The 22,981-nt window shown below is 35.9% G+C and overlaps 1 protein-coding gene across 12 annotated transcripts in view; it reads left to right on the top strand.

The window, feature by feature from the left end:
* The window catches only part of LOC105207981, a 30,100-nt gene that overhangs the window by 4,024 nt on the left and 3,095 nt on the right, over positions 1-22,981 (top strand). Inside the window, exons 2-27 of one of the 12 annotated variants that reach the window (XR_003268204.2) lie at positions 619-1,349; positions 5,329-5,660; positions 6,133-6,293; positions 6,377-6,480; positions 6,706-7,311; positions 7,393-7,508; positions 8,434-8,540; positions 9,025-9,370; positions 9,451-9,728; positions 10,260-10,500; positions 10,582-10,812; positions 11,257-11,664; positions 11,793-11,996; positions 12,140-12,539; positions 12,749-12,996; positions 13,177-13,452; positions 13,543-13,742; positions 14,432-14,729; positions 15,048-15,198; positions 15,311-15,476; positions 16,093-16,246; positions 16,367-16,545; positions 17,339-17,777; positions 18,099-18,178; positions 18,649-18,834; positions 20,940-21,031. Coding sequence is in view for 11 of the 12 variants with exons in the window: in XM_026130216.2 (XP_025986001.2) it covers positions 5,342-5,660; positions 6,133-6,293; positions 6,377-6,480; positions 6,706-7,311; positions 7,393-7,508; positions 8,434-8,540; positions 9,025-9,370; positions 9,451-9,728; positions 10,260-10,500; positions 10,582-10,812; positions 11,257-11,664; positions 11,793-11,996; positions 12,140-12,539; positions 12,749-12,996; positions 13,177-13,452; positions 13,543-13,742; positions 14,432-14,729; positions 15,048-15,198; positions 15,311-15,476; positions 16,093-16,246; positions 16,367-16,545; positions 17,339-17,777; positions 18,099-18,178; positions 18,649-19,182 (6,246 nt within the window). In the remaining variant the exon portion in view is untranslated. Of the gene's footprint in view, positions 1-618; positions 1,350-5,307; positions 5,661-6,132; positions 6,294-6,376; positions 6,481-6,705; positions 7,312-7,392; positions 7,509-8,433; positions 8,541-9,024; positions 9,371-9,450; positions 9,729-10,259; positions 10,501-10,581; positions 10,813-11,256; positions 11,665-11,792; positions 11,997-12,139; positions 12,540-12,748; positions 12,997-13,176; positions 13,453-13,542; positions 13,743-14,431; positions 14,730-15,047; positions 15,199-15,310; positions 15,477-16,092; positions 16,247-16,366; positions 16,546-17,338; positions 17,778-18,098; positions 18,179-18,648; positions 19,653-20,939; positions 22,203-22,981 lie in introns of those variants that run through there. The other 11 variants (XM_026130221.2, XM_026130219.2, XM_026130220.2 and 8 more) reach the window with 11 other exon arrangements.

The following is a 22,981-nucleotide window of genomic DNA, read 5'->3' as shown; positions in this document are numbered from 1 at the left end:
ATAGGTCGTCAACGAAGATGATCCGTACGTCTCCCCTGGCGAATTTTCCCCGTATCTTTAGAACTTTGTCCGTGGATCTGAATGAAAAATTGGGACTGTCGACCTCGATTTTGCCAGCGCACATCTGGACGAAAACACGAGAATCGTCTCGTGACTCTCGAAATACGGTGGGACGCCATCGATAATAGAAACGGAATTGTAATACGATGATATCGATAATAATAACTCGTTACCCGCCGCGTACACGGCCCGTCACGCGTCGTTTATAAACGCACACCCGTGTGCTATTATTTGCCTCATAATACACACACACACACACACACCCTATCGATTCGACTCAACGACCCCTTTCTCACATCGGGAGGCACGCGCTGCCCCGAGACCACCCTGTGAAAACTACTTGCGATACTTATCGCCGGAAGGCGATCGTAAAAACTACCCGTAAAAAAATTTCTCTATTTACCGTTATCGGAAGAATCGAACCCCACCTGGAACGGTTCACCTAAAAACCTACCCTGGTAATAAAATTTCTACTTGCCGGTGTAATCGGTAGTAAACGCTGAGAAATCGTGACAACGATCGCTATTCCATTTTGCTAATGCATCGATTCGATTTCAGGCAATTAGAAGATCGCCGTAGAAAGTCCTCTCTTTGGGAAAAGAGTTCAAGGAACGAGGCACACGAAAAAAAAAAAAATAATAATAATGTTTCGCGGAAAAGAACGGTCGACATCGATTGGTGGATGATTAACGGCTGAACGAGAGGTCATACAACCGCGGGACTCGCCGGCGCGAAAAGGGAAAAGGGAACGGAGTGGTTGCTGGTCGACGGAAGGCTGGTGGTCGTCGTATGGGGAGGAAAAGAGCGAAGAAACGCTAGAGTGTGGCGCGCGAGACGAGAGATCGCAATGAAAGTCAATAAACCGTGATGAGTAACGGAGAGTATAGTGGTCGGAGTGGCATTAATAAATTAGTGTCTACTTGCTGCTACAAGCAACAGCAGCGGCAGCAGCAGTAGCAGGAGTTCGGAGGAGGAAGAGGACAAAGAGGAGGAGGTGGTGGAGGAGGCGACGGAGGAGGTGGAAGAGGAGGAGGAGGCGCGGACCTCGAGTGTGTGTGTGTGTATGTGTGTGTGTGTGTGTGTGCGTCGGTGTGCGTGCGTGCGAATACTTGTGACCAGCCGTGTCGATGCGCGGGGATTTGGCCAGTGTGTCAGTGTGAAAGAAGACAATTGACTCGCAGCCGCCGTCCGTCGGACGGTGCTCAGCTCGGCGGGGGCCTTCTGACGTCACATCCTGCCCCGCGGCCTGTACGAGAGCCGCGATCTCATCTGGACCGCGGCGAACGAAGGTACGCAGATTCGTGTGTTCGCACGGCGCAAAGCCCGCTAGAGTTTAAAATGCTCGGATAAACGGGTACCGCTTGGAGTTCAGGGATCATCCCGCGCCAATGGCGTGAGACGATAACGCTTCGAGGTCATCTCGATGGGAAATCGCATCTTAGAAAAAAACAAAACTTGCGATACGTATTTACTCTCTTTTTCTATGCAACCTCCGAAATTTTAGAGCCGTTGCGCTAAGCAGCGCTAAATTGATGCTGATTTTAATTACGTTTTCTCTTTTCTTATTGTGCATTCCCCGAATATTTCAAAATTCAAAGATAATAATCAATTTTAAAAATAATAATAAACTTGAACTTGTTTGTATAAAAAAAAAAATCAACACTTAGAAGTCATTAACGATAGAAAAAAATTAGGGTTATTGAAGAATTATTACGTTTATACTTTAAGATTAAAATAAATATAATAACTATTTAATTATTCATCCAAATTTGTTTACTTATTAATGACTTTTAAGTGTTCATTGTTTCAAAATTCTTGTACATTACATGTCCATTGTTCTTTAGTACAATGCATTATGTAAACTAAAAAGATGGAAATGATTAGCTAGGTTCAATATTAGACAATAATAAATCTCAAAATTTTTGATTAATTATATCCGTAGAAATTGAAAAAGAATAAGATGATTATAAATAAAAGTTAACTTATGATATCCATTGCTAAACAAATTTAGCAAATCGACTAAACACTATAACGAGCTAGGCAATTGAAAAAAAATTGCCAAACAAATATCATACACAAAGTCCACATATGCGTTTGTCAATACGATCAATATGCATAATGATATTAATAGCTTAAACAGACAAGATCGCCATAGTGACATTGATTCTAACAACAAAGTAGTATCTATAGATGAAACTCACAGGCTAATTTACTATCTTAACATCTTATCTAACCCTCTCAAAAGATCTATGGAAAAGAAAAATGGGCTGAATAAAATTAGATTGAGAAATTCAGTTTTACTAAGTCTATTCTAAGAATCGTTTTTCGAACGCCCGCTAGGTATTCAAAGATTCTAAATGAAGAACAGCCGTTAATATCGTCGCTGTCCTTTCCTTAACAAAAGTGTTATAAATCGTATAGAGTGCAAAAACATCACGTACTCTTTAATGTTTGAAATTATAAATAGAAAAACTGATTAATTCTTATTTATCTCTAGCAAATAATAAATCAAATTGATCGAAAATTGAACATTTCTCCGATATTATTTATAATTTTTAAAAGATTTGTTATGAGATACGTATTCTTTTTAAATATTTTGTACACCACATTCCGTAAACCATGTACGTCTTTAAAAAGACAAAAATACGATGCGACAAATTGCTATGCATCAATCGTGGACATTGAAGTTTTCGAGTATTTTTACGTTCCGCAGAAGACGCTGCGCGAACTGCGCGTGATGGAAAGCGTCCGTTTCAGATGCTATCAACTGCTGTCGCGATGTCTTCGTGGTCATGAGCACTCGAGATTCTTACTACCGCGGCGTGAAATTTCAGATGACGTACGATAGGACTTCTAATTAACTGGGGCGTTGCGCGAAACGTATAGAGAGGCACCGTGAGAGAAAGAGAGAATGAGAGAAACTCTCGGCATTGATGATTACGAATGAGGATGTCACGATCAAGATACGACGAATAAAAGTCTCCGTCCTGATCTCGCAATCGTCATGTGCAGCGTAACCGTGAGGCTCTTTTCCTATGGTCCTCGTTACCCGTCAAGGTCATTGCATGCGTTTCGCTCCGACGGACGTCGAAGTTGGAGTCGGAGATGCGCTATTTACTGACTCGATAAATTGCGACGACGAGGCAATTTCGCGGCGGTCGGAACGGTGCGCGAGCGAAGGCGTCGTCGCGTAGAAACGAAGAGCGTTCGCCGTTCGCCGTTCGCCGTTCACCAAGGTGCGCGCGTATAACGCGTATAACGCGTATAACGCGTTCCCGAGGAGTCGGGCATTAGAAGCAAATCCGACCGGAAGCGCCAAGGGCCGGGTCGGAGCTATTATCCATGCCGGACGAGCGCGACGCGCGTGTCATCTTTCTTTCGTAAACCCAATTGACCCCGTGAAAGAGATAATTGCAAGAGTTTACGATACACTACCAATGATGTTGGAGGAAACGGGCGATGTCCGCGGTCAATTACGCATCGTGTTGTGTCGTAAGTTAACGCTTTATTTCGTCTCGCGTACGCTGATACGCTTCGTTATCAAAGACACATCGGTTCGACGGGCGACGTATCGCGTTGCATACGAGGGTCCGGATTCGTGGCGCACCGATGCACTCTGACTCCTACCGGGGCTCCCGTTCGGTTAGATGTAAATGGAAGATACTTTTCGTGGAGAAGAAAAATGAAAGATCGTATCGAAACGGTAGCGGCGGCTTAACCGGTCGCGTCGGATGTAATGGTACTCGTTGCATCATTCATACGGAGCCCCCTCAGTTCAATACCTGCGTCGTCGCGACGCGAGGGGAAGTCGTAAATTTGAAAGCGGCAACTGCAATCGTAAAATTGCATCTGCCAGGCCCGTGTAGAGGTGGTAGTCTTAAACGAGACGCACCGGAAGGACGAGCGGGTTTCAAGCGCTTTATGGAAGGTAGCGTGGGTGTCCACGTGGCCTGAATCGTAAAAGCGCTCTTAAGCGCGCGAGGTGAGCGAACAGCTCTCGAGCATGAAAACGCGTCAGGCTTGATCCTAATCGGTCTGTGCCGCTCCCGACTCAATCGATTGCATCGCTTGCTTCAAGCGAGGAAACGATCCGGCATAAACACGACGAAAGGTTTCCTGTATTTTGACTTCCGCAAGGGGATGCGCTCTCGAACAATAATTCAGAATTCGCGTAGAATAGAATTAATTGGTTTGATCTATGAAATTTTGCATTATTTGGAATTTTGCGTATCAAATAAGCTGCAATCGAAACTTTTTTTTCCTTATCGCTACACTGAGAGAAAAATTACTAAATTTTAATAAATATGTATTTGAATTGTAGTAATTAAATATTTACAAAATGTAAATATATATTTAATGAGTTCAACACTAATTTAAGTATAATTTTTTCTTATAGAGTAATGAGTAAATATTTGTGTACCGCAAGGAAATATTGTATTAGTACTATTCGAATAAATATTTATTAAAATTTAGAAGATTTTTTCTCTGTGTATGTATCACTGTGTATCAAATACATAAAAATATGATTGAACCGCCATAGGGTTTATAGAAGCACTACAGTATTATTTAATATTAAATCATATTTTTGAAATATTAATTAATATAAATATTAATAAAAAGTAGTTATATGTCCACTCCTGATAATATTATATGAATGTTGTATGAAAAGTAAATAGTATTATTTATTTTGATATTTTAAATTATCGAGAATATTATAGCTTTTAAATGTAATAATTATAAAGTTTATGAATATTTTATGCATATTAATTTACGGATATTGTAATAATACATCACGAATATTAGATAAAACAAACATATAATATTCCCATAATACAATATTCCCATAATATAAATATTGAAAATATTGAATAATATTCTTGAAACATTATTTTAATATTATTTTAATTTTTAATAATATTTGTATAATATTCCAAGAATATTGTAGAAGTTTATAGAGCGTATGTTCTTGAAATACACTGTAATCTAGTTAGACCGATTCATCATCGAGTTATAGCAATTAGAGAGTAGCTTGTGATTCATTAACAGAATACAATTAGAGAATTGATAATAAATATGCACGTGTCGCTAATAATTAAATATCTATATTCGATTACTTATTAATATCATAAGAATTATTATCTGCCTATATAAAATAGTACGTATGCTATTAAAAGCACATTTCAAACAAAATTAAAAAATAAGAATCTACCATATTGATATTTGCGAAAATCTCATTAAATCTTTTAGGAAATTGAATTGCTCTTTCAGCGAATGAGGAACGATGATCTACCGCGACAAAAGGATCCTCGGGATCCTTGTCCTGCTCAACGTAATCGCAAAGATGCCGGCGAATCAGACGGATTCGCCGAAAACGGATATCATCGAAGAAACGGAAGAATTTACTACAACCAAAAGGATTCTGCCCGACAGATGTCTTGTCAAGACAGAACCGGGACCCTGCAAGCACTACGTACACAAATGGACTTTCAACAAGGCCGAAGGAAAGTGCCGAACTTTTCCTTACGGCGGGTGTTTGGGAAATGAAAATCGATTTAATTCGGAAGCGGAGTGCCTCTATTATTGCATCGGTGGTGCCGATCGTAAGATATTTTCCCCAAAATTTATTAAAAGTTCAAAATAGATCGTACAATATAATAATTATTAAACAGTTGTAATAGAAAAAATATAGGTATAAAATCCAAAAGAATAATTAAATAAATATTTTCATTAAAAAAATAAATAGTATCATAACAAAATAGTCAAAACTAATTTTAAAAATTGAAAACCTGAGAAGAACATATTTAAGAACATATAATTTTTTCAATAATTTATTTGACATATCTGTTTGTTCATTAAAATAGAAGAGTGTATAATCAGAAATTTGAAAAATTGAAGACTTAAAAAGAGTATATTTAAGAATATATCATTTTTTAATAAATCATTTGACATACTCGTATCTATTTGTTAATTAAAATAGAAGAATATAAAATTAGAGATTTTATATAAAAATCTTTGTAGATCATATTTAATAAAAATTGGAAAAATACCTATATTTTTATTAATTATTTTTAGATACGCTACCGCCTTATCTTGTAACAAAGGGCAGCGTATTTGTCGCAACGAGCACCACGACAATGAGCACTCCACCCTCGACAACCACTAGCACACCACGACCGACCTTTACACCCCCGAAACCGACGAAACCGCCGGTACCGAGGCACCTACGAGGAAAGGTAGAGATACTATGAATTTATACAAATACATGTCGTTTTACGCAAACCAAGAAAATTACTTCTATGATATATTTTTGCCGAAGGAATTGACTTTCATGGAATCTGGTCACGAGAAAACGTTTATGTTCGCACAAAGCAATACTTTCATCCAGCTCGATGGCCCTGGCATCAAAACCTTCCAATTGAGGTAAGCATGACAATTTGAATTATCTGTTGAATATTAAATCTTTTAATTTGCGAAATAAAATATCTTACATTGCATTTGATACATTTATTATTTTAATATCCTAAATGTCATAATTTTTATCTTATATATTAGTTTAGTAATATCAAAAATTTTAGCGGTATAAATTATTGATTTTAGTAATATAAAAAAAGCAATATTTTTATACATTTTATTTAACATATTCAGATTATGTCGCGAGATATCCTTCAAGTTTCGCACCAAGCTTCCACACGGTTTACTAGTTTATCACAGTGTCAAAGATCGCCCGGAGAGCCTCGACCCTTACGCCCTTTATGTAATAGTAGAGAAGGGTCAGTTGAAAGTTGTTCATGTATTCGGCAAACAGTCGACCAGTTTGATAGTCGGCCAAGGGCTCAACAGAGATGAGTGGCACAGCGTTCTCGTGAGAATAGATGTACACGGGGCAAAGTTAATCGCCAGAGTCGATGATAAGCAAGCCGAAACTACTCTGAAAGTTTTAGAGCGCATCGTTAATTACGGTGTGTCCGAAGAACTGGCCTCGGTCGTTCTTATCGGAGGTGAGCCTTCTTATGAAAAATCTCTTTCCCCACGGAGAATTTTTTTTTTTTTGCATCTTTATCGCTTTAATTTCGTTTCCACAGGGCTGAGTTCTGAAGAACGATTGCATGGAGTGAAATACATAATAGAATCTTTCGTCGGCTGCATCAGGGATATGGTTCTGAGTTCCGGAAAATCCGCCAGCGATTTACTGCCCATTCGACCACTAATCGCGACAAAGCACGAGAACGTTAAGGAAGGATGTATCGATAAGTACGTCTCTTTCTTAGAAAAGAAGGAAGGGAGCGTCTATATAAAGTAATTCGATGACACAAATTTTCGATCCCAATTTAGGTGCAGGACACGAGAGAACCTGTGCTTCGTTCCTGATCAATGTGTGAATCACTACAATAGTCTGACGTGTGATTGTTTCGGCACGAATTACGAGGGTGAACGTTGCGATGTGTACAGTACGTAAAGTAATTAAATTTAATACACAAATACCTTTTACTAGAATAAACAGTGGCAAAAACATTACAAAAATAGAGCCACTGAGAAAGAAAAACAACAATCAATAAAAATCAACTAAACTTTAAATTTGTACTAAATTTATTAATATTATATTATTTATTTCAAACATAAGAGAGTAAAATGAAATTTTATTTTGTAGCTACTTGCATTAGAATAAAAGAAATAAATTAATATAAACGCATCAATTTATATATACAATGGCTCTATTTTCTTGGCGACCACTGTATCCTATAAGCGCTACAATGTTCCTAGATTATATAAATATTATTAAAAATTAAAATAATATTAAAATAATATTCGGAGAATATATTTTTTAATATTTTAGAAGCTTTGTATTAATAATATATGTCCACTTTATAAAATATTCGTGGTTTATTACAAAAATATTTTACAAAAATTATTTTTGGTCAAAAATTAATGTGAATTATTATGCATAAAATATTCATAAACTTTATAATTATTACATTTAAAAGTTATAATATTTTTGATAATTTGAAATATTGAAGTAAATAACATTATTTACTTTTTATATATTCATATATTATCAGTAGTAGACATATAACCATCTTTTTTAATATTAAATAATATTTTTAAAATATTACTTAATACTAAATAATAGTATAACGCTTATAAGATATACCTATATTGATATTTATATTGTTAAGTACTTAATCGTTAATTTTCCCCAGATTTAATTCGAAACTCAGCTATTATCAAAGGAATAGCCCAACACATTAAAACGATAAATATCCTATATAAATTGTATTAGTCACAAAAAAAGATAGAGCTTTTATGCGCGTCTAAAAGGGTCCGGATATTCCAATACGAGTCTAATGGAGTTTGAAATGTAACATCATTTTTCAGCCGCGACTATACTGACGCTCAGAGGCTCCTCGTACGTGTCCTTTCGCGTGTACGATTGGAAGGATCGTGTTCACTCGTCTGTCAACAGGATCAGCCTCGCTTTTAAGGTATTTGACCACGGATGCTTATTGTAATGGGACCGTGCTCCTTTCCCTTGTCGTGGGCTCATTGATTCATTATAGCGAGACGCTATTCCTCTTTGTCGGAGTTGAGAGGGTCGCATTTAGTATTTTCACGAGCAGCTGCTTTTATCCACCACTCTCTTTCTCTTTCTCTCTCTCTCTCTCTTTCTCCATGACGAAAAATTCACCGTGAAAACTTTTCGAGAGGGTGTCGAGTTCCACTTCTCAAATTGTATCGTAGCACGATCATTGTGCGGACACAATGAAATTTGTCGTACGCTGAATGTGCAATTATTGTTACTGAATACTTTTCCCGTCGCGGAAAGAAAGAGAGATGTACAGAGGACAAGATTAAATTATTAATGCAAATTATTGGGTCATAATTGAAAATATTAAAAATGTTAAGCATAACACGTCAGTTAAAAAGCTCGTGGAAATCTAATTTTTAATAAAATTCGATCAATTCCAGACGAAATGGGACAATTCCGTGTTGTTTTACGCTTCCGGCGAAATCGACGGCACGCCGCATTACATTGCAGCTTCCATTGTAAACGAGTCAGTTCACGTTGAACTTGATTTCGGGCATAACTCGAAGATCTCCACTACATTGGGCGATTACGTCACGTCCGACCATTGGAACAACTTGTCCATATTTCATAATGGATCCTCCGTCCTCGTCAGCTTAGACGACGAGGTCAAGATACTAGAGATACCGGGAGAAAATTGGGATATGATCATCGATCCGGAGATATACATCGGTGGTGGTCCGGAGCTCCACAAGAAGAAGGGTCTTTTGTCACACAATAATTTTGCAGGTTTGATAAAACTACCAACAACATTTAACGCTATTAATCGGGCAATTCTGCCAATTTGATATGATTCTCTATTTTTGCAGGTTCGTTGAAGTATGTGTTCTTCAACGACAAGTCGATTATATACGAATTGAAGCGCTCCAACCCTATGGTACACTACATCGGTGTGCTGGAACCGGAATACTACGAAGCCGATGTCGAAGTCATTCCGATCACGTATCCTTTCGCGGGAAGTCATATCTGGTGGCCGATCGAGCGAACCGATTCGCTGAAGTTAAACTTTGACTTTAAAAGCTCAATGCCGATTGCGATCGTCGCTTCCGGAGATGTGAAGAGCAATCGCGGTATTGGTTACTGGGAGGTATGATTACAATACTTTTCTTCTTTTTTCTTATTTCCATATCTTTTCACGGTAAGAACAAATTTGCTAAAATACAGATCTTAAAATAATTATTAAGCCACTAATCGCCATTAATTGTTGAAAATAATTGTTGAGCCATTAGAAATATTATATTAGATGTTTAAGTTGAATGTTGCTACAGTATTAAAACTTTTTGCACACTGAGAAAAACAAACTATTAAAAAACTAAAATATTTAGATGCGATCAATTAAACATTGGGTTAATTATTTAATTGCACAAAAAAGTTATAGTTTGTTCATGCCAACCATTCTAATTTTATAACAAAGAACTAATTAAATCAACTTAATATTTAGTTGCACGTTTCGAATTAAATATTTTAGTTTTTCAACGAATATTTTTTCTCGATACAATATTATCATGCTTGAACATCCGACACAATTACTTTGTTAATCCAACATCCAATGATTTTTTGATCCAGTTAAATTTTTAGATGCTGTGTTAATAATTTATATTTCTCTCTGTGCTTACAGTTACGTCAAGTCAACGACGAAATTCGTTTCCAATTGGTACCAGTTTTAACGGAAAATGTAACGGTATCAACTTCGGTGAAGTTTCCGCCTTACAACACGTCTTGGCACGCGGTCGAACTTAATTATACAAAGGGTGAACTCAATATCCTCCTTGATTACAGAAATAAGCAGAATAAACTTTTCGCTATGACGTTTGAGCTAGGAGATAAAGTCATTATAGGAAGTGGCAAAAGTAACGCGGGTAAGTAGATTTGATATTAAATTTGGGAGATAAAAATGTCCAACATTTAATACGGAAAACATTTTTATATCGATAATTTAGGTCTAGTAGGATGTATGCGCGAGATACGAGTGAACGGTGAAAGAATCGAACCTAGATACGTAATTAACACCGAGAGAGTGGTCGGAGAAGTCGCTTTAGACAATTGTCAATTTGTGGATCCGTGCAAGAGGCCGAACACTTGCGAACATGGCGGTAAATGTTCGGTCAAAGAGGACAGGATCACGTGCGATTGTGCAGACACTGGATATATTGGAAAGAACTGTCACTTTGGTAAGATAAATAATTAATTCAATATCGATACATAAAACTAAAAATAAAAAAATAATTTTTATAAAATTCTCTAAGAAGACTAATCTTCTTAACTCTTAACCAATTTTATTAATTGTACAATTTTGAAGATAATTACGATCGAGGTGGTAAGAATCACGTTTTAAACATGTGTTATATTATTTGTCTAAAACATGATTTTTACCAATTCTGATTACAATGCATATTATAAATTAAATTAGAATTTTTAATTAAAATTATAGCAAAAATTCTGTTCTTTCTAAAAGTAGATAATACTTTTACGTAGTTTTCTTTTTTGTTTATTATATAATAAATTAATTATAAGCTATACTACAAATAAAAAATAAAAACAATTTCATTAAATCATTATTATTGTTATAATTTAAATTTAATTCTTATTAAATTTAATTCTGTATTGCTTTTCAGCACAATACAGAAAAACTTGCGAGGAATTGGCTCTTTTGGGATACACGCAAGATGACGTTTATAGAATCGACATCGATGGAAACGGACGATTTCCGCCCGCCATGGTAAAGTGTGAATTCCAATCGATTGAAGATTCGACTAAAACGATCGTCGAGCACAATTTACCCTCCCAAGTGGACGTCAGATCTATTATCGAGAGCGACTTCTCCTTCAGCATCAAGTACAGGCAGTTCACCGCCGAAATGCTGCAGGAGCTGATCTCGCACTCGCTTTATTGTAGCCAGTACGTAAAGTACGACTGTTACAAGGCACCCTTGGAGCTGCACAGCGCCACGTGGTTCTTAGGTTCCAAAGGTACCACCGTCGATTACATCGGCAACGTCAATCGCGGATCCTGTCCTTGTGGAAGTAAGTTCTTTCTTAAACAAATTCCTAACGCAACTTACGACAAATTTAAAAAAAAAAGAAGAAAATATTTACGATGTCTTACGAAGACTTAACGTTGTGAGGATTGTTATTTATTAATTTGACTTTAGTGAACAGAACATGCGTGAACTCTAACTTGAGCTGCAACTGCGACGTGTCTGCCGGAACCGCCGGAAAGTGGCTGTCAGACGAGGGATACTACGAAACACCCGATTCCTTGGGCATCACCGGGATGGTATTCTTGCAACAGAGAGATCTCGAGGAAGATGCTCGGGGACGTATCACCCTAGGACCATTGGAATGCGTTGAAACAAGTGCGCAAATACATACTGATTCACAGCTAGAAATTATATCCGTTTAACCGACACGTACTTTTATGTAGATCACGAGTAATATCTAAAGAACTTTTTTTGGAAGCAATATCAAATTTCCAAGGTTAATTAATAATGATTTTTAGATACACAAAAATACGTGGTAACGTTCACGACGTCGCAATCGTACATCGAAGTGCCTGGTTGGAGGAAGGGTGATATAGCCTTCAGCTTTCGAACGACAGGCGAGAAAGCTATTCTTCTGTATCAACCACCGATACGGAGCAACTATCCTTCTTTCATGGTCGCTCTAACGTCGGAATATCGGTTGACCTTTAATTTTACCCTGAATACCGGTACCAATCGCGAATTACAAGTGGAAAGCCGTCGAAAACTGAATAATGGCGAGTGGCAGAAGATTTGGATCGACTACAATGACTATCACGTGAGATTTATGATCAACACTGACTTTCGAATGGTGGATTTCTATTCCGAAGAGGAATTCGGGCCCTTCGAGGGGTCTATGTTCATCGGCGGTGCTACTGCGTGAGTAACTTTGCAAATTTATAATTAATTATCATAATAAATATTGAATTGGAATAAAAGTTCATAGCGGCTTATACGTGATTAAATAAATCTAAACATTATCTTTGAATTTCACTTTAAATAATGCTGTTGTTTCAATCCAATACTTATTATAATAAATAATAATTTGGTTTGTTAATTCTTTATTTATATCATCTTTCGATTTTTAGAGAGCACTTGAAGACTTCTTCCGTTCGACAAGGTCTCATCGGTTGCTTCCGCGGTCTCGTTGTCAACGGAGAAATATTAGACATCCACAGTTACATGTCGGTACACTTGTCGGAAATTATTAAAGACTGCAAGCCTTCATGCCAGCCTAATAAGTGTCAAAACGGCGCTAGGTGCGTCGAGTTGTGGAGCAATTTCGAATGCGTGTGCGAAAATCGATGGGCACACTTAGGCACTTATTGCGAGACAAGTCAGTAACTTTATTCAGTTGTTCGAAAAAATTATTTTCAAATACTTTTTAAAAATTAAACTTATAAAAGAATATATATGTACGCCTTTTCTATATTTTTAAATATTGATTTAAGGCGAATTTGAAATATTTATTTAGTTTTAAGTTCAATTGGTGTTAAAATAATATTTTTTAATTCAGACATCAACAATAAAGCTTTAACATTTACCTCACCCGGAGCGTTCTTGAAGAAGAATTACTTCGGATCGGACGACAACGAAGAAAGGTTGCAGCTAAAAAGCATGCTACTGGAAAATATTTTAATTAATTTAAGAACTTACGATACCCATTCTCTGATACTTTATGCGAACGATCATTTAAACAATTTCGTACACCTGTACATTTCGAACGGCACCAACATCGTGTACCTTTTCAACGCTGGCAACGAAATCAAGAATATCACTGTGGAAAATCCGAGTAAGATAAAATTTTACTATATGTCATGCAAATTGATGTACGCAAAGTGTGTATTAAAAATTATAGAGGAATAATCCTTTTTTTTTCCAGATGTCAACACGGGAATCTCCATGCAGATTGCTATAATTCGAGGCGAGAATTGGACCACGTTGTTCGTGAATGAATATAATGTCACGTTAAACGCGACACCGATACTCCTAGACTCGTACTCGAATAAGCCTTGGACGAATCCAGAGAAAGAAGTTCTTGCACCGCAGCGACCGCCAGCACCTCCCACTGATTATTTCCAAGTAAGTTTTTGAATAAATACTGATCTTTTGTCTCAAACTAAAAATCTTAATAGAAAATCTTCACAGAAAATTTGACAGATATTTAAAAAATATCCCGATAAACATTTTTCTCAGAATTTTTCAAAATTTCTTTATAATTTTATAACATTCTCAGATTTTTTATATGAATTGGAATACTTATCAGAAATATTCAGAAAATCTATAACTTCTCTCAGAATTTTTTATAATTATATATAAGGAAATTAGATGTATAAGGAAATAAGGTAATAAGGAAATATTCTAAAATTTCTAAGATTTTTTTTTCTATAATTTCTGACAAAATGTTATAAAATCTAAAAAAAAGTTAAAAGTTAAATTTTTTAGAAATTATGAAAAATCTCTAAATATTTCAGAATTCATATATAAAAATTATTAAGAGAAGAAATGCAGACTTTCTGAATATTTTTTAAAAATGTTCCAATTTGTATAAAAGTTATGAGAAAAATTTTCACCAAGGTGTCTAAAAGCAATATAAAAAATTATGAGACATTTTTAAGCCCCAGGATATTATAACGTGAAAAATGACTTTTTTAGGACTATTTTTTTATTCATAATACATAAAATTATCAATAAATATATAAAAGCTAGAAAAAAGAGAAAGGAAATGCGCGTGCATACATTATTAAATAAATTAATGAATATTCATTTAGGTAAATTTAGGAGGATTTGATCCTGATAATCTGCTCAGAGTCGGAAAAGAAGGCGCCTTAATTCAAGGTTACGTTGGTTGTTTGCGAGGACTCATGATCGGCAAATATCTCGTCGATCTACCGAGCTTAGCTAGCGAAGCGAATCACGAAGGGAGTAAAGGTGTTCTGCCTAATTGTCAAATGAAATGCGACACGATGCCCTGTAAAAATTTAGGAATCTGCACGGAGGATTTCGGCAGGCAAGAATCTTCTTGCAATTGCGAGTTGACGTCCTATTTCGGCGAACATTGTGCCGATGGTAAGCTATTTGTTATTATTTACTGTATTTTTTTAAGCTCTGACACTCTTTTAAAAGGATAAACGCGATTTACAAAAATGTATAAATAAAAAAATCTTAGAGAGTTAAAAATCTAAAACTTGCACAATAGATTTGTGAAGGTATTCTTTGATACATTTCAAAACTAAAAAAATTACCTTTTCTGAAGAAACAAACGTTCGTTAACATCGGAATAACATTTCCATAAAATAGATAACTTTATTCTACAGAAAAGCTGTCAAAGAAGAACGAAAGCTCTAATATCTCTAATATACGGAAATTGTCTTTTCCTGTTTTTAGAAAAGGGCGCCGATTTCAGCGGGGAAAGTGTACTGCAGCGCGAATTCGAACTCGAGGGCGAGGTGAATCAGGTGAAAGTACAGCTGGCATTCTCAACGAACGAACTACGACAGCGAACCACCGCGTTGCTGCTGGTACAGACTGACAACAAGTAAAGCATCGCTCTTAATATTAATTCTTAACCCTCGTGTAATACTCGACCGTACCGACACCAGTCACCGACGCCTGGAGTCCTGGATGTCTTTCGAAGAACTTTTTTCCAGAAGGAGCTACTACTTGTTGGTGGCCTTGACGTCCGAGGGACAGCTCATCTTCGAAGAGGACAGGGACGGCTCGGCGGCCGGAGTACGCCTAAGCGATCGGAATTTCCTGAACGGTGCACGTCACAGCGTCTACTATGTTCGCGATAACAACACGGCTGTTCTCTTAGTAAGTTATTTTTTTTATAATATAAATGATCGAAACATCTACCAATCAGCCATAGATAGATCTAACAAGTAAATCTATGGAGGTCACTCACCGATTTTAATAAAACTTTGCATATTTGTAGAACTTTGAAAAATATTTGAGACGTATTTTTTTTTATCTGCAATGGTCCACTCTAAAGGGTGAAAAGTACCTCTTAAAGGTAAGGGATAGATCTAACATATATTAGGTGAAATAAGTCTTGAAATTGAAAGTCTTGAAACTGGAAATCTTAAAACCGGAAGCCTTGAAACCGGATATGTTAAATCTATCCCTTACCTTTAAGGGGTAGTTTTCATCTTTTAGAGTGGATCATTGCAGATAAAAAAAATACGTCCCAAATATTTTTCAAAATTCTAAAAATATGCAAAATTTCATTAAAATCGGTGAGTAACACATCCGTAGATTTACTTGTAAGTACTATAATATTTATTATGCAATTTTATATAACTTTTCAAGCTCACAAGACGGCGCGCCAAAATAATTTGCTTTTTATAATTTTATATATTTTTTATTTCTTATAATTTTTAGGAGTTTTATTTATTATTCTTACATTTTATAATTTGTATAAATATTTTAGATTGACCGTGAGCCCGTCCAATTGCTACCGATTCCAGGAATACCGATACCAGATGAGGACGAAACACCGGGTGCCACGGAGATACAGCTTGGTGGATTGAACACCACCGATTCGCGATTTAGCGCCTACAAGGGATACACCGGCTGTCTCAGCAGTAAGTATTTTCTCAAATCTCTCAGTGTCTAAATTTATACATCACTTTGCGCCATTTATGTTAGACAAAAAAAAATGTAGCTAGTTATGTAGCAAGTTGCAAATTGTGATTTTTCTTTAGACGTCGTGATATCGATCAATGGAGGCGCCGACATGAAACCGTTAGAGGAATATATGCTCTTTACGAAGCAGGGCAGTGAAACTGTGCGGGCTACGATACCTGCCGGCGTTAGAAGCGCTCAATGTGCGGTTTTCCATGTTCAACCAGGTGGTCTTGAACCACCCAAGAACGACAGCGTGGTGAGAAACTCGGAATCAAATATTTCATTAATCAGTTTCACATAATTTTGTATTCATGATCTTATTATTATTATTGCGTATCAAAGATTTGGTGGATTTAAAATAATGTGTAATCTTTAAGCATTAGTACATTTTTAAGTAATATTTGTTTCTTAATTGATATTATGTATTATTATTATGCTTTCCATATTTAAATTCAAATTTTCTTGTGAAATAATTTTAATGTTACAATAGCTTAAAAACAATGTCATAAATGTTTATTCGGTGCAAAAATTAAATTCTTGAGAAGATCGACAAACGGTCATAGCAGAATCTTATTGCTCAATGATGTCTTACATGATTTTATACACATTTTCTAATTGTTCAAGATCAAACTGTATCCACCGTTACTTTCAGCCTTAAAACGCAGTTCTTCAATTGAACCAGAATAGTAATGTCACAATATTAAATTGATAATCAATTTTATTAGCATCATTGCATTAATAAATGCTTGTTAATATTATTAAATTGTTCATCAATTTAACACTGCGCGCGATTTAACACTTCTATTCTGGTTCAAAAATTCTATTCTAACTCAAAAACTACGTTTCAAAACCGAAAGCAATTTGGTGCCCAATTTGAAGAATTAAAAAATTACAAGCAAAATATTATTGAACTCTCTAACATCCTACGAGCATTCATTGGCCCTCTTTAGATTTTAATTATATCAAATCACATTAAGGTCTTCTCTCGATTATCGTATCGATACAAAAATATTAACAAATATATCAAATTGCAAAATATCTCATTAAAGGGCCGTGATAAAGCGTGGGTCGAGGATCCACCGGAAAGGATCCTATATAAATCGCAATATTCGGGCGCCACTCAGGAAGAGCAGGGTGCAGGAACGTACATCTTTATAGCCCTGTGCTGCGTCTTCGTAGCCGCGGTGATCGGATGTATTTACGAGGTGTGGCGAAGTGCGCGCAAGGATCGCCGACGACGTCGCGACGCGGCCTCGGGAGCGGTCGCGACCGCCGCCTCCGGTGGTTCGCAGAGGTGGCAACCGCAACAGTACACGGAATCCCTGGTCACCGCGACCGGCGTGAAAGCAATCGGCTTCAAGAACGTGATGGACGACGACAAGAGGCCGAATGGAACTCATGTGAAAGTGCCCAATGCCAAAGAATACAAACCACTGCCGAATTCGGAACCAAAGGACTTAATGAACGACAAGAAAGTTCACATTAAAGGTACTTCGCTCTCTGTTTTAATTCACAGACGGAAAACGTGGGGAAAAAATGTATAAGAAAATAGAACATTTTTTTTCTCCTTTAGATTGAATAAAATTTAAGAGCAAAAATTTATAAATTAAACTCAATTCAATTCTACCTCATTTACAAAATATTTGAAACATTATTTATACAAATATTGCATGCAGTTTGTTAAAAAAAAATGGAAATAATTATTTAAAATTTTTTCAAATGAAAACTGTAAAAAGATAAAAATGGCTAATATATACAAAATTTTATTTACTGAGATTTAATTGGTATTTTTTTTTGTGTGCATTGCAGCAGACGAAGAACCAGAGAAAAAGGAGCTCCTAGGGGTAAATACAGGCATCGTCATTAAACCTGTGAAACCGAACCCATTCGTAAAGATTTTTTCTTTTTTTTAAAAAAAAATGCATATTTGGCTTCGTCAGGCTTGCAAAAGGGCTTTGCATGCATTTGTCGAAATTGTGGTTGATTTATCGTACTTGCATTTACTCATGTGAGGCATTTCTACGACACACACATTAAACGCACAAAGTAAAAATGAAATTGAATTGCTTCTTCTTTAAAGTGAGCGCATAAGTATCGTTGTTGCATCTGACTTTGCACTAAATTCACAAAATCTGTCGACATACTATATATTGCATTATGAAGGAACGTTAAAAGCATTAAATCAAGATATCAGAGATACTTTCGACCATCATTTTCAACCCAAGTTTCAAATACAATTTTCTCTTTCGTTTTATTCACAAATCCACGCTTTCTTCGCAACGCCCGATAAACGTAGCATATTATTTTCTGTATCGTTATAATTCAAGTAATCATTAAGCATCTTATTTTTCTCCAACAGTCAATGGAGGACCTAAGGGAAGAACCCGAACTGGAAGAACGCGAGGAAGAGGAGGAGGAAGAGGAAGAGGAAGAGGACACCCAAGAGCAGGAGGTAGACGAAAACAAAGATGAACCTCAGGAATATCAGCAAGAGGAGCAAAAGGACGCGAGTAATGATCAAGACGGCGAGCTTCTCGTTATGCCGGTAAGAAACAAGTCGGCAAGGAAAGCTTCCTTGACCGACGAATTGGATTCGGACGAAACGCAGGCCCTCCTCGAGACAAACTTTTCCGTGACGGGTTTGAATGAGATCAAAACCGAGCGCATAGTACCGACGACAAATAACGCCACGAAAAATGCAAATAACACCATGCCGAAGAGACCGATGAGTCTCGACCTCAACGCGCCGATCAAATTCAGAAAACTGCGCGGAGCAGGACCTCGACCCGAAAAGGTCACGGTAAAGTTGATCAATGGTGACGAAGTGAGTTGCCAGTCTCGAGGCAAAGGCAACGTCGGCGTCGCGTCCGCGCATCGCGCTCAGAATAATTGATTAAATTGACTGACGACAATAATTAAAAACGTTCAAGAGCAATCGCGCATTTCAACTATTGTAAATATCGCATAAAGCGATCGTTCTTAAATGACAATCACGTACAGATGTAAATTTTACGATACAATTTAGCTACGAGTACGTAACAAGATCGCTGTGTGCGATTGAAATGTGACATGGCTAATTGCCAAAGGAGCTTAACTCAAAATTTTTGATGTCCCTATAAATGCTATAAATGCTACAATATTTCTTAAATATTATATGAATATTATTAAAAATTAAAATATTCCAAAAATATTATTCAATATTTTTAATATTATTTTAACATTGTAGGAATATTGCATTAGTATACGTCTACTTTTATATCATTTTTGTGATATATTATTTTAATATCCGTGGAGTATTATAAAAATGTTTTACGAATATTATTTTTGTTCAAATTAATGTACTAAATTTTTCAAAAATTAATGTAAATTATTATGCATAAAATATTCGTAAACTTTATAATTCTTATATTTAAAAATCATAATATTTTTGATAATTTAAATTATCGAAGTAAGTAATATTATTTAATTTTTACATAATATTAATATAATATTTATGTTATCGGGAGTGAACATATAATCACTTTTTATTAATATTAAATAATATTTTAAAAATATTATTTAATATTAAATACTATTGTAGCGTTTATAAAGTTTATTTAAACAAGAAATTTATGAGTTAGGTGCCTATAGCGTTTAGCCATTCACAATTAGCTCTAGCACGCATAACTATCCGCTCAAAATCACATTTTACGCGAATAGAAGTTTATTGTTAAGTGATAGTAAAATAACACGTTTTTCTAACGATAAAAAATGTCAACCGATCAATATAAATCCGATAAAGTGCTTTGAAATCGTCGCGTATTCTTTACTTTTCAACGTAAACGCTAATTTCCTATCGCAAACTACGCGTTTCACTTATTTAATTTTATGAGTTAGCTACACGTAAATCAGTGTATACGTTTGATTGAAAGTTTGGCTCGCAGCCACATTCGGAGAGAGAAAGACATTCGAGTAATGTAAAGTTTAGCGTCGTAGTCAAGCACCTGTTTATGTTTCTTACGTAGCACGTCGTCAGTATTTTTCCAGTATTGATTAGCTGTAGACGAAGCCATACGTACTTAGCTCGAGCAAAAGACTATTTTAAGACCCTAGTGCCTATATATAAATAACTTAATGATAACGAGATCAAAATAACATTGAGAATAAATTTACAACGAATATATCAAGATAAGAACACCTATAACTTTGAGAAATTTATGAAAAAAAAATCATGTAATTTTATTTTTAAAAAAATTTGAAACAAAATACTATTTTCTACTAAAAAAAGGTCACCACAGCATATATTTATGTTACTGTCATCGATGTCCGCGTTGTACACAAAAAACAAACTATTAAGATATTAAAATTATACCGAATAAGCATCGTGAATTTGAAACCTTCGAGAATACTTTATATTATTTTCAGTACGTACAATAATTCTATTATAATAATTCTGATAGTTTGCTTTGCGTGTACATCCGCGAGGCTGTTTAGTTTGATTTCGCTGCTTCGTGCAATCGTACAAAATGTGGCGTTTGTGTGCTTTTGGTGGCGATCACACAAAATAATCATGCGATAAAATTCACAAAGCATAACGCGAAGATCGAAATCATCCAAAAAGAAAAAACCGATCTAGTACCTCGAACTTTAATACATCAGACGTACTTTCAGCACAGGGATTGGTCTAATGTTGAGGAGAGCGTTATACCGTTAGACTCCATTTTAAAACCCGACGAAACGAAAACATCGTGCGAATTATAGAGGTACGATGTGTCCACCATGCACGTCGATGATAATCTGTACGAATGTTAACTCGATAATCGCATCTTGACTTGCATTCATCGCAGCCCTCATTTCTCTTTGAATTGCAGGATCTAATATACTATATTATTTACAACATGTTACATCAAAATTTTTCCCAAATTAGCAATTACCAAAAAATTCTTTGGGATGATATTATTGTGAATTATGTATTACGTGTAATTGTAAAATAATCGCAGTTCTACGATTAATATATCGCTGCGATTATTTTATGGCTACAGATAAAATATAAACCACACACCAAAGATTATAATTTACTTGTATACTAGAAAAAAAAAGTATTTTGCTACGACTGAAGTCAATACGAAAAATTTATTATCCAAAAACTTTAATTGATGGGCTGTTGGCGCTTTGTACTTTACGATTTCAACTTCTGGCAATTCCGTGCAACTTTTACACGAAAAGAATAATTTTGCTGAAATACAGATCTGAAAATAATCATGTTGAACCATTTAAAAAATTGTATAGGATGTTTGGTTGCTAGAATGTCAAAACTGTTTGCAGCAATATTAATGCTTGAGCATCCTACATAATTATTTTGATGACCCAACGTAAAATTATTTTCTAATTTGTATCTACGCTATTATTAAAAACCAGCACTAGAATTTCATGTAATACAACGAAAACAAATTTCAAGCAGGTTCATTAAAAACATTTAATATAAATTTAATATTATCAAAAGTGCACTAAATTTTATGCACACGCTTTTCAATTATACATACATTAAATTTAATATGTGACTTAAAAATACATTGAATTTTATGGCATTTTTAACAGCGTAGCTAAATTTTTAGATACTGCAGTAAAATTATTCTTTCCATGTATTTTTGCCGTTTTTAAAATACTTCATCAACTCTGTATTAACAGTTCATAAGTTCACAGCTGGCGAACGAAAGAGATATGTTGCGTGTTCGAATGTACCTCCTTCTCTTCCTCTTCCTGCTCTCGATACAAATTGTTACGATGCATCTCCTATTCGGAATGACGAAGAAAGATTTATATTCTTCTGAAGCAATCAGCAATTCTCAATCCATGAATCTTGAGATACATTTTATAGCATGTTATATACGGACGAAAATGACAGAGGAAATATACGATTTTTTCCATTTAACTCGAGTTTGTTGCATCGCTGTAACCATCTCTCTCTCTCTCTCTCTCTCACGCCTCTCCCACACCGCCAAAGCTTCTTCTCGCAAGTTCGCCGTCTTTTCTCACGACGAAGTCTCTTAACCCGGGAATGAACAGACTATTCGACAGGTTGTATTTTACACGTTACTTATGAATTATGCTTTGTAAACATCGCATTTTGTATGATAAATCACTTTTTCTCCCGCTACTAGGTAAGCATGTGCATGACGATCCAATATAATAATTCAATTCTTTTCACTATATTTGAAAGAAATTTATTGAAGATACGGGAAACATGATCGAAGATTCTCTTCGATCTCCTGGATTTTTTAAGAATCTGGAGAGAATATAAAATTCAGAGAACTCTCTAAGTAATTTGACATTAGTTTTAGATGTCACAAAGAAATATAATCATCGCAATTTGTTTCAAACGAACAAAATTATTTTCACGCTTTCGAATCGAGATCTGAGCACATCAATGATGCCAACATGCTTGATGTAAATTACAACCAGCCATTCCCAGGTTAAACTAATCATCGATTTAAGAACGTTCCACGAAGACATCGACGAAGCCTCTTATCGCAAACCTGCACGAGTGCATAGACAGCAATTAACCCGAATTGCCTGATGTCGAAACGGGTTGATTCGCGGGCACGTGAGAAAACATTCACTTCATCGCATGCACGCTTTGAGCTACAGAAACTTCTTGAAGCTCTACGAGGCGAGCCTTCAAAGTGTCTGAGCGTGTTTGCTACATACATGCA

Source organism: Solenopsis invicta, chromosome 8, assembly GCF_016802725.1.
Source record: "Solenopsis invicta isolate M01_SB chromosome 8, UNIL_Sinv_3.0, whole genome shotgun sequence".
NCBI lineage: Eukaryota > Metazoa > Arthropoda > Insecta > Hymenoptera > Formicidae > Solenopsis > Solenopsis invicta.
The sequence above is the reverse complement of the archived record's forward strand: the minus strand, read 5'-3'. Positions and strand labels throughout refer to the sequence as shown.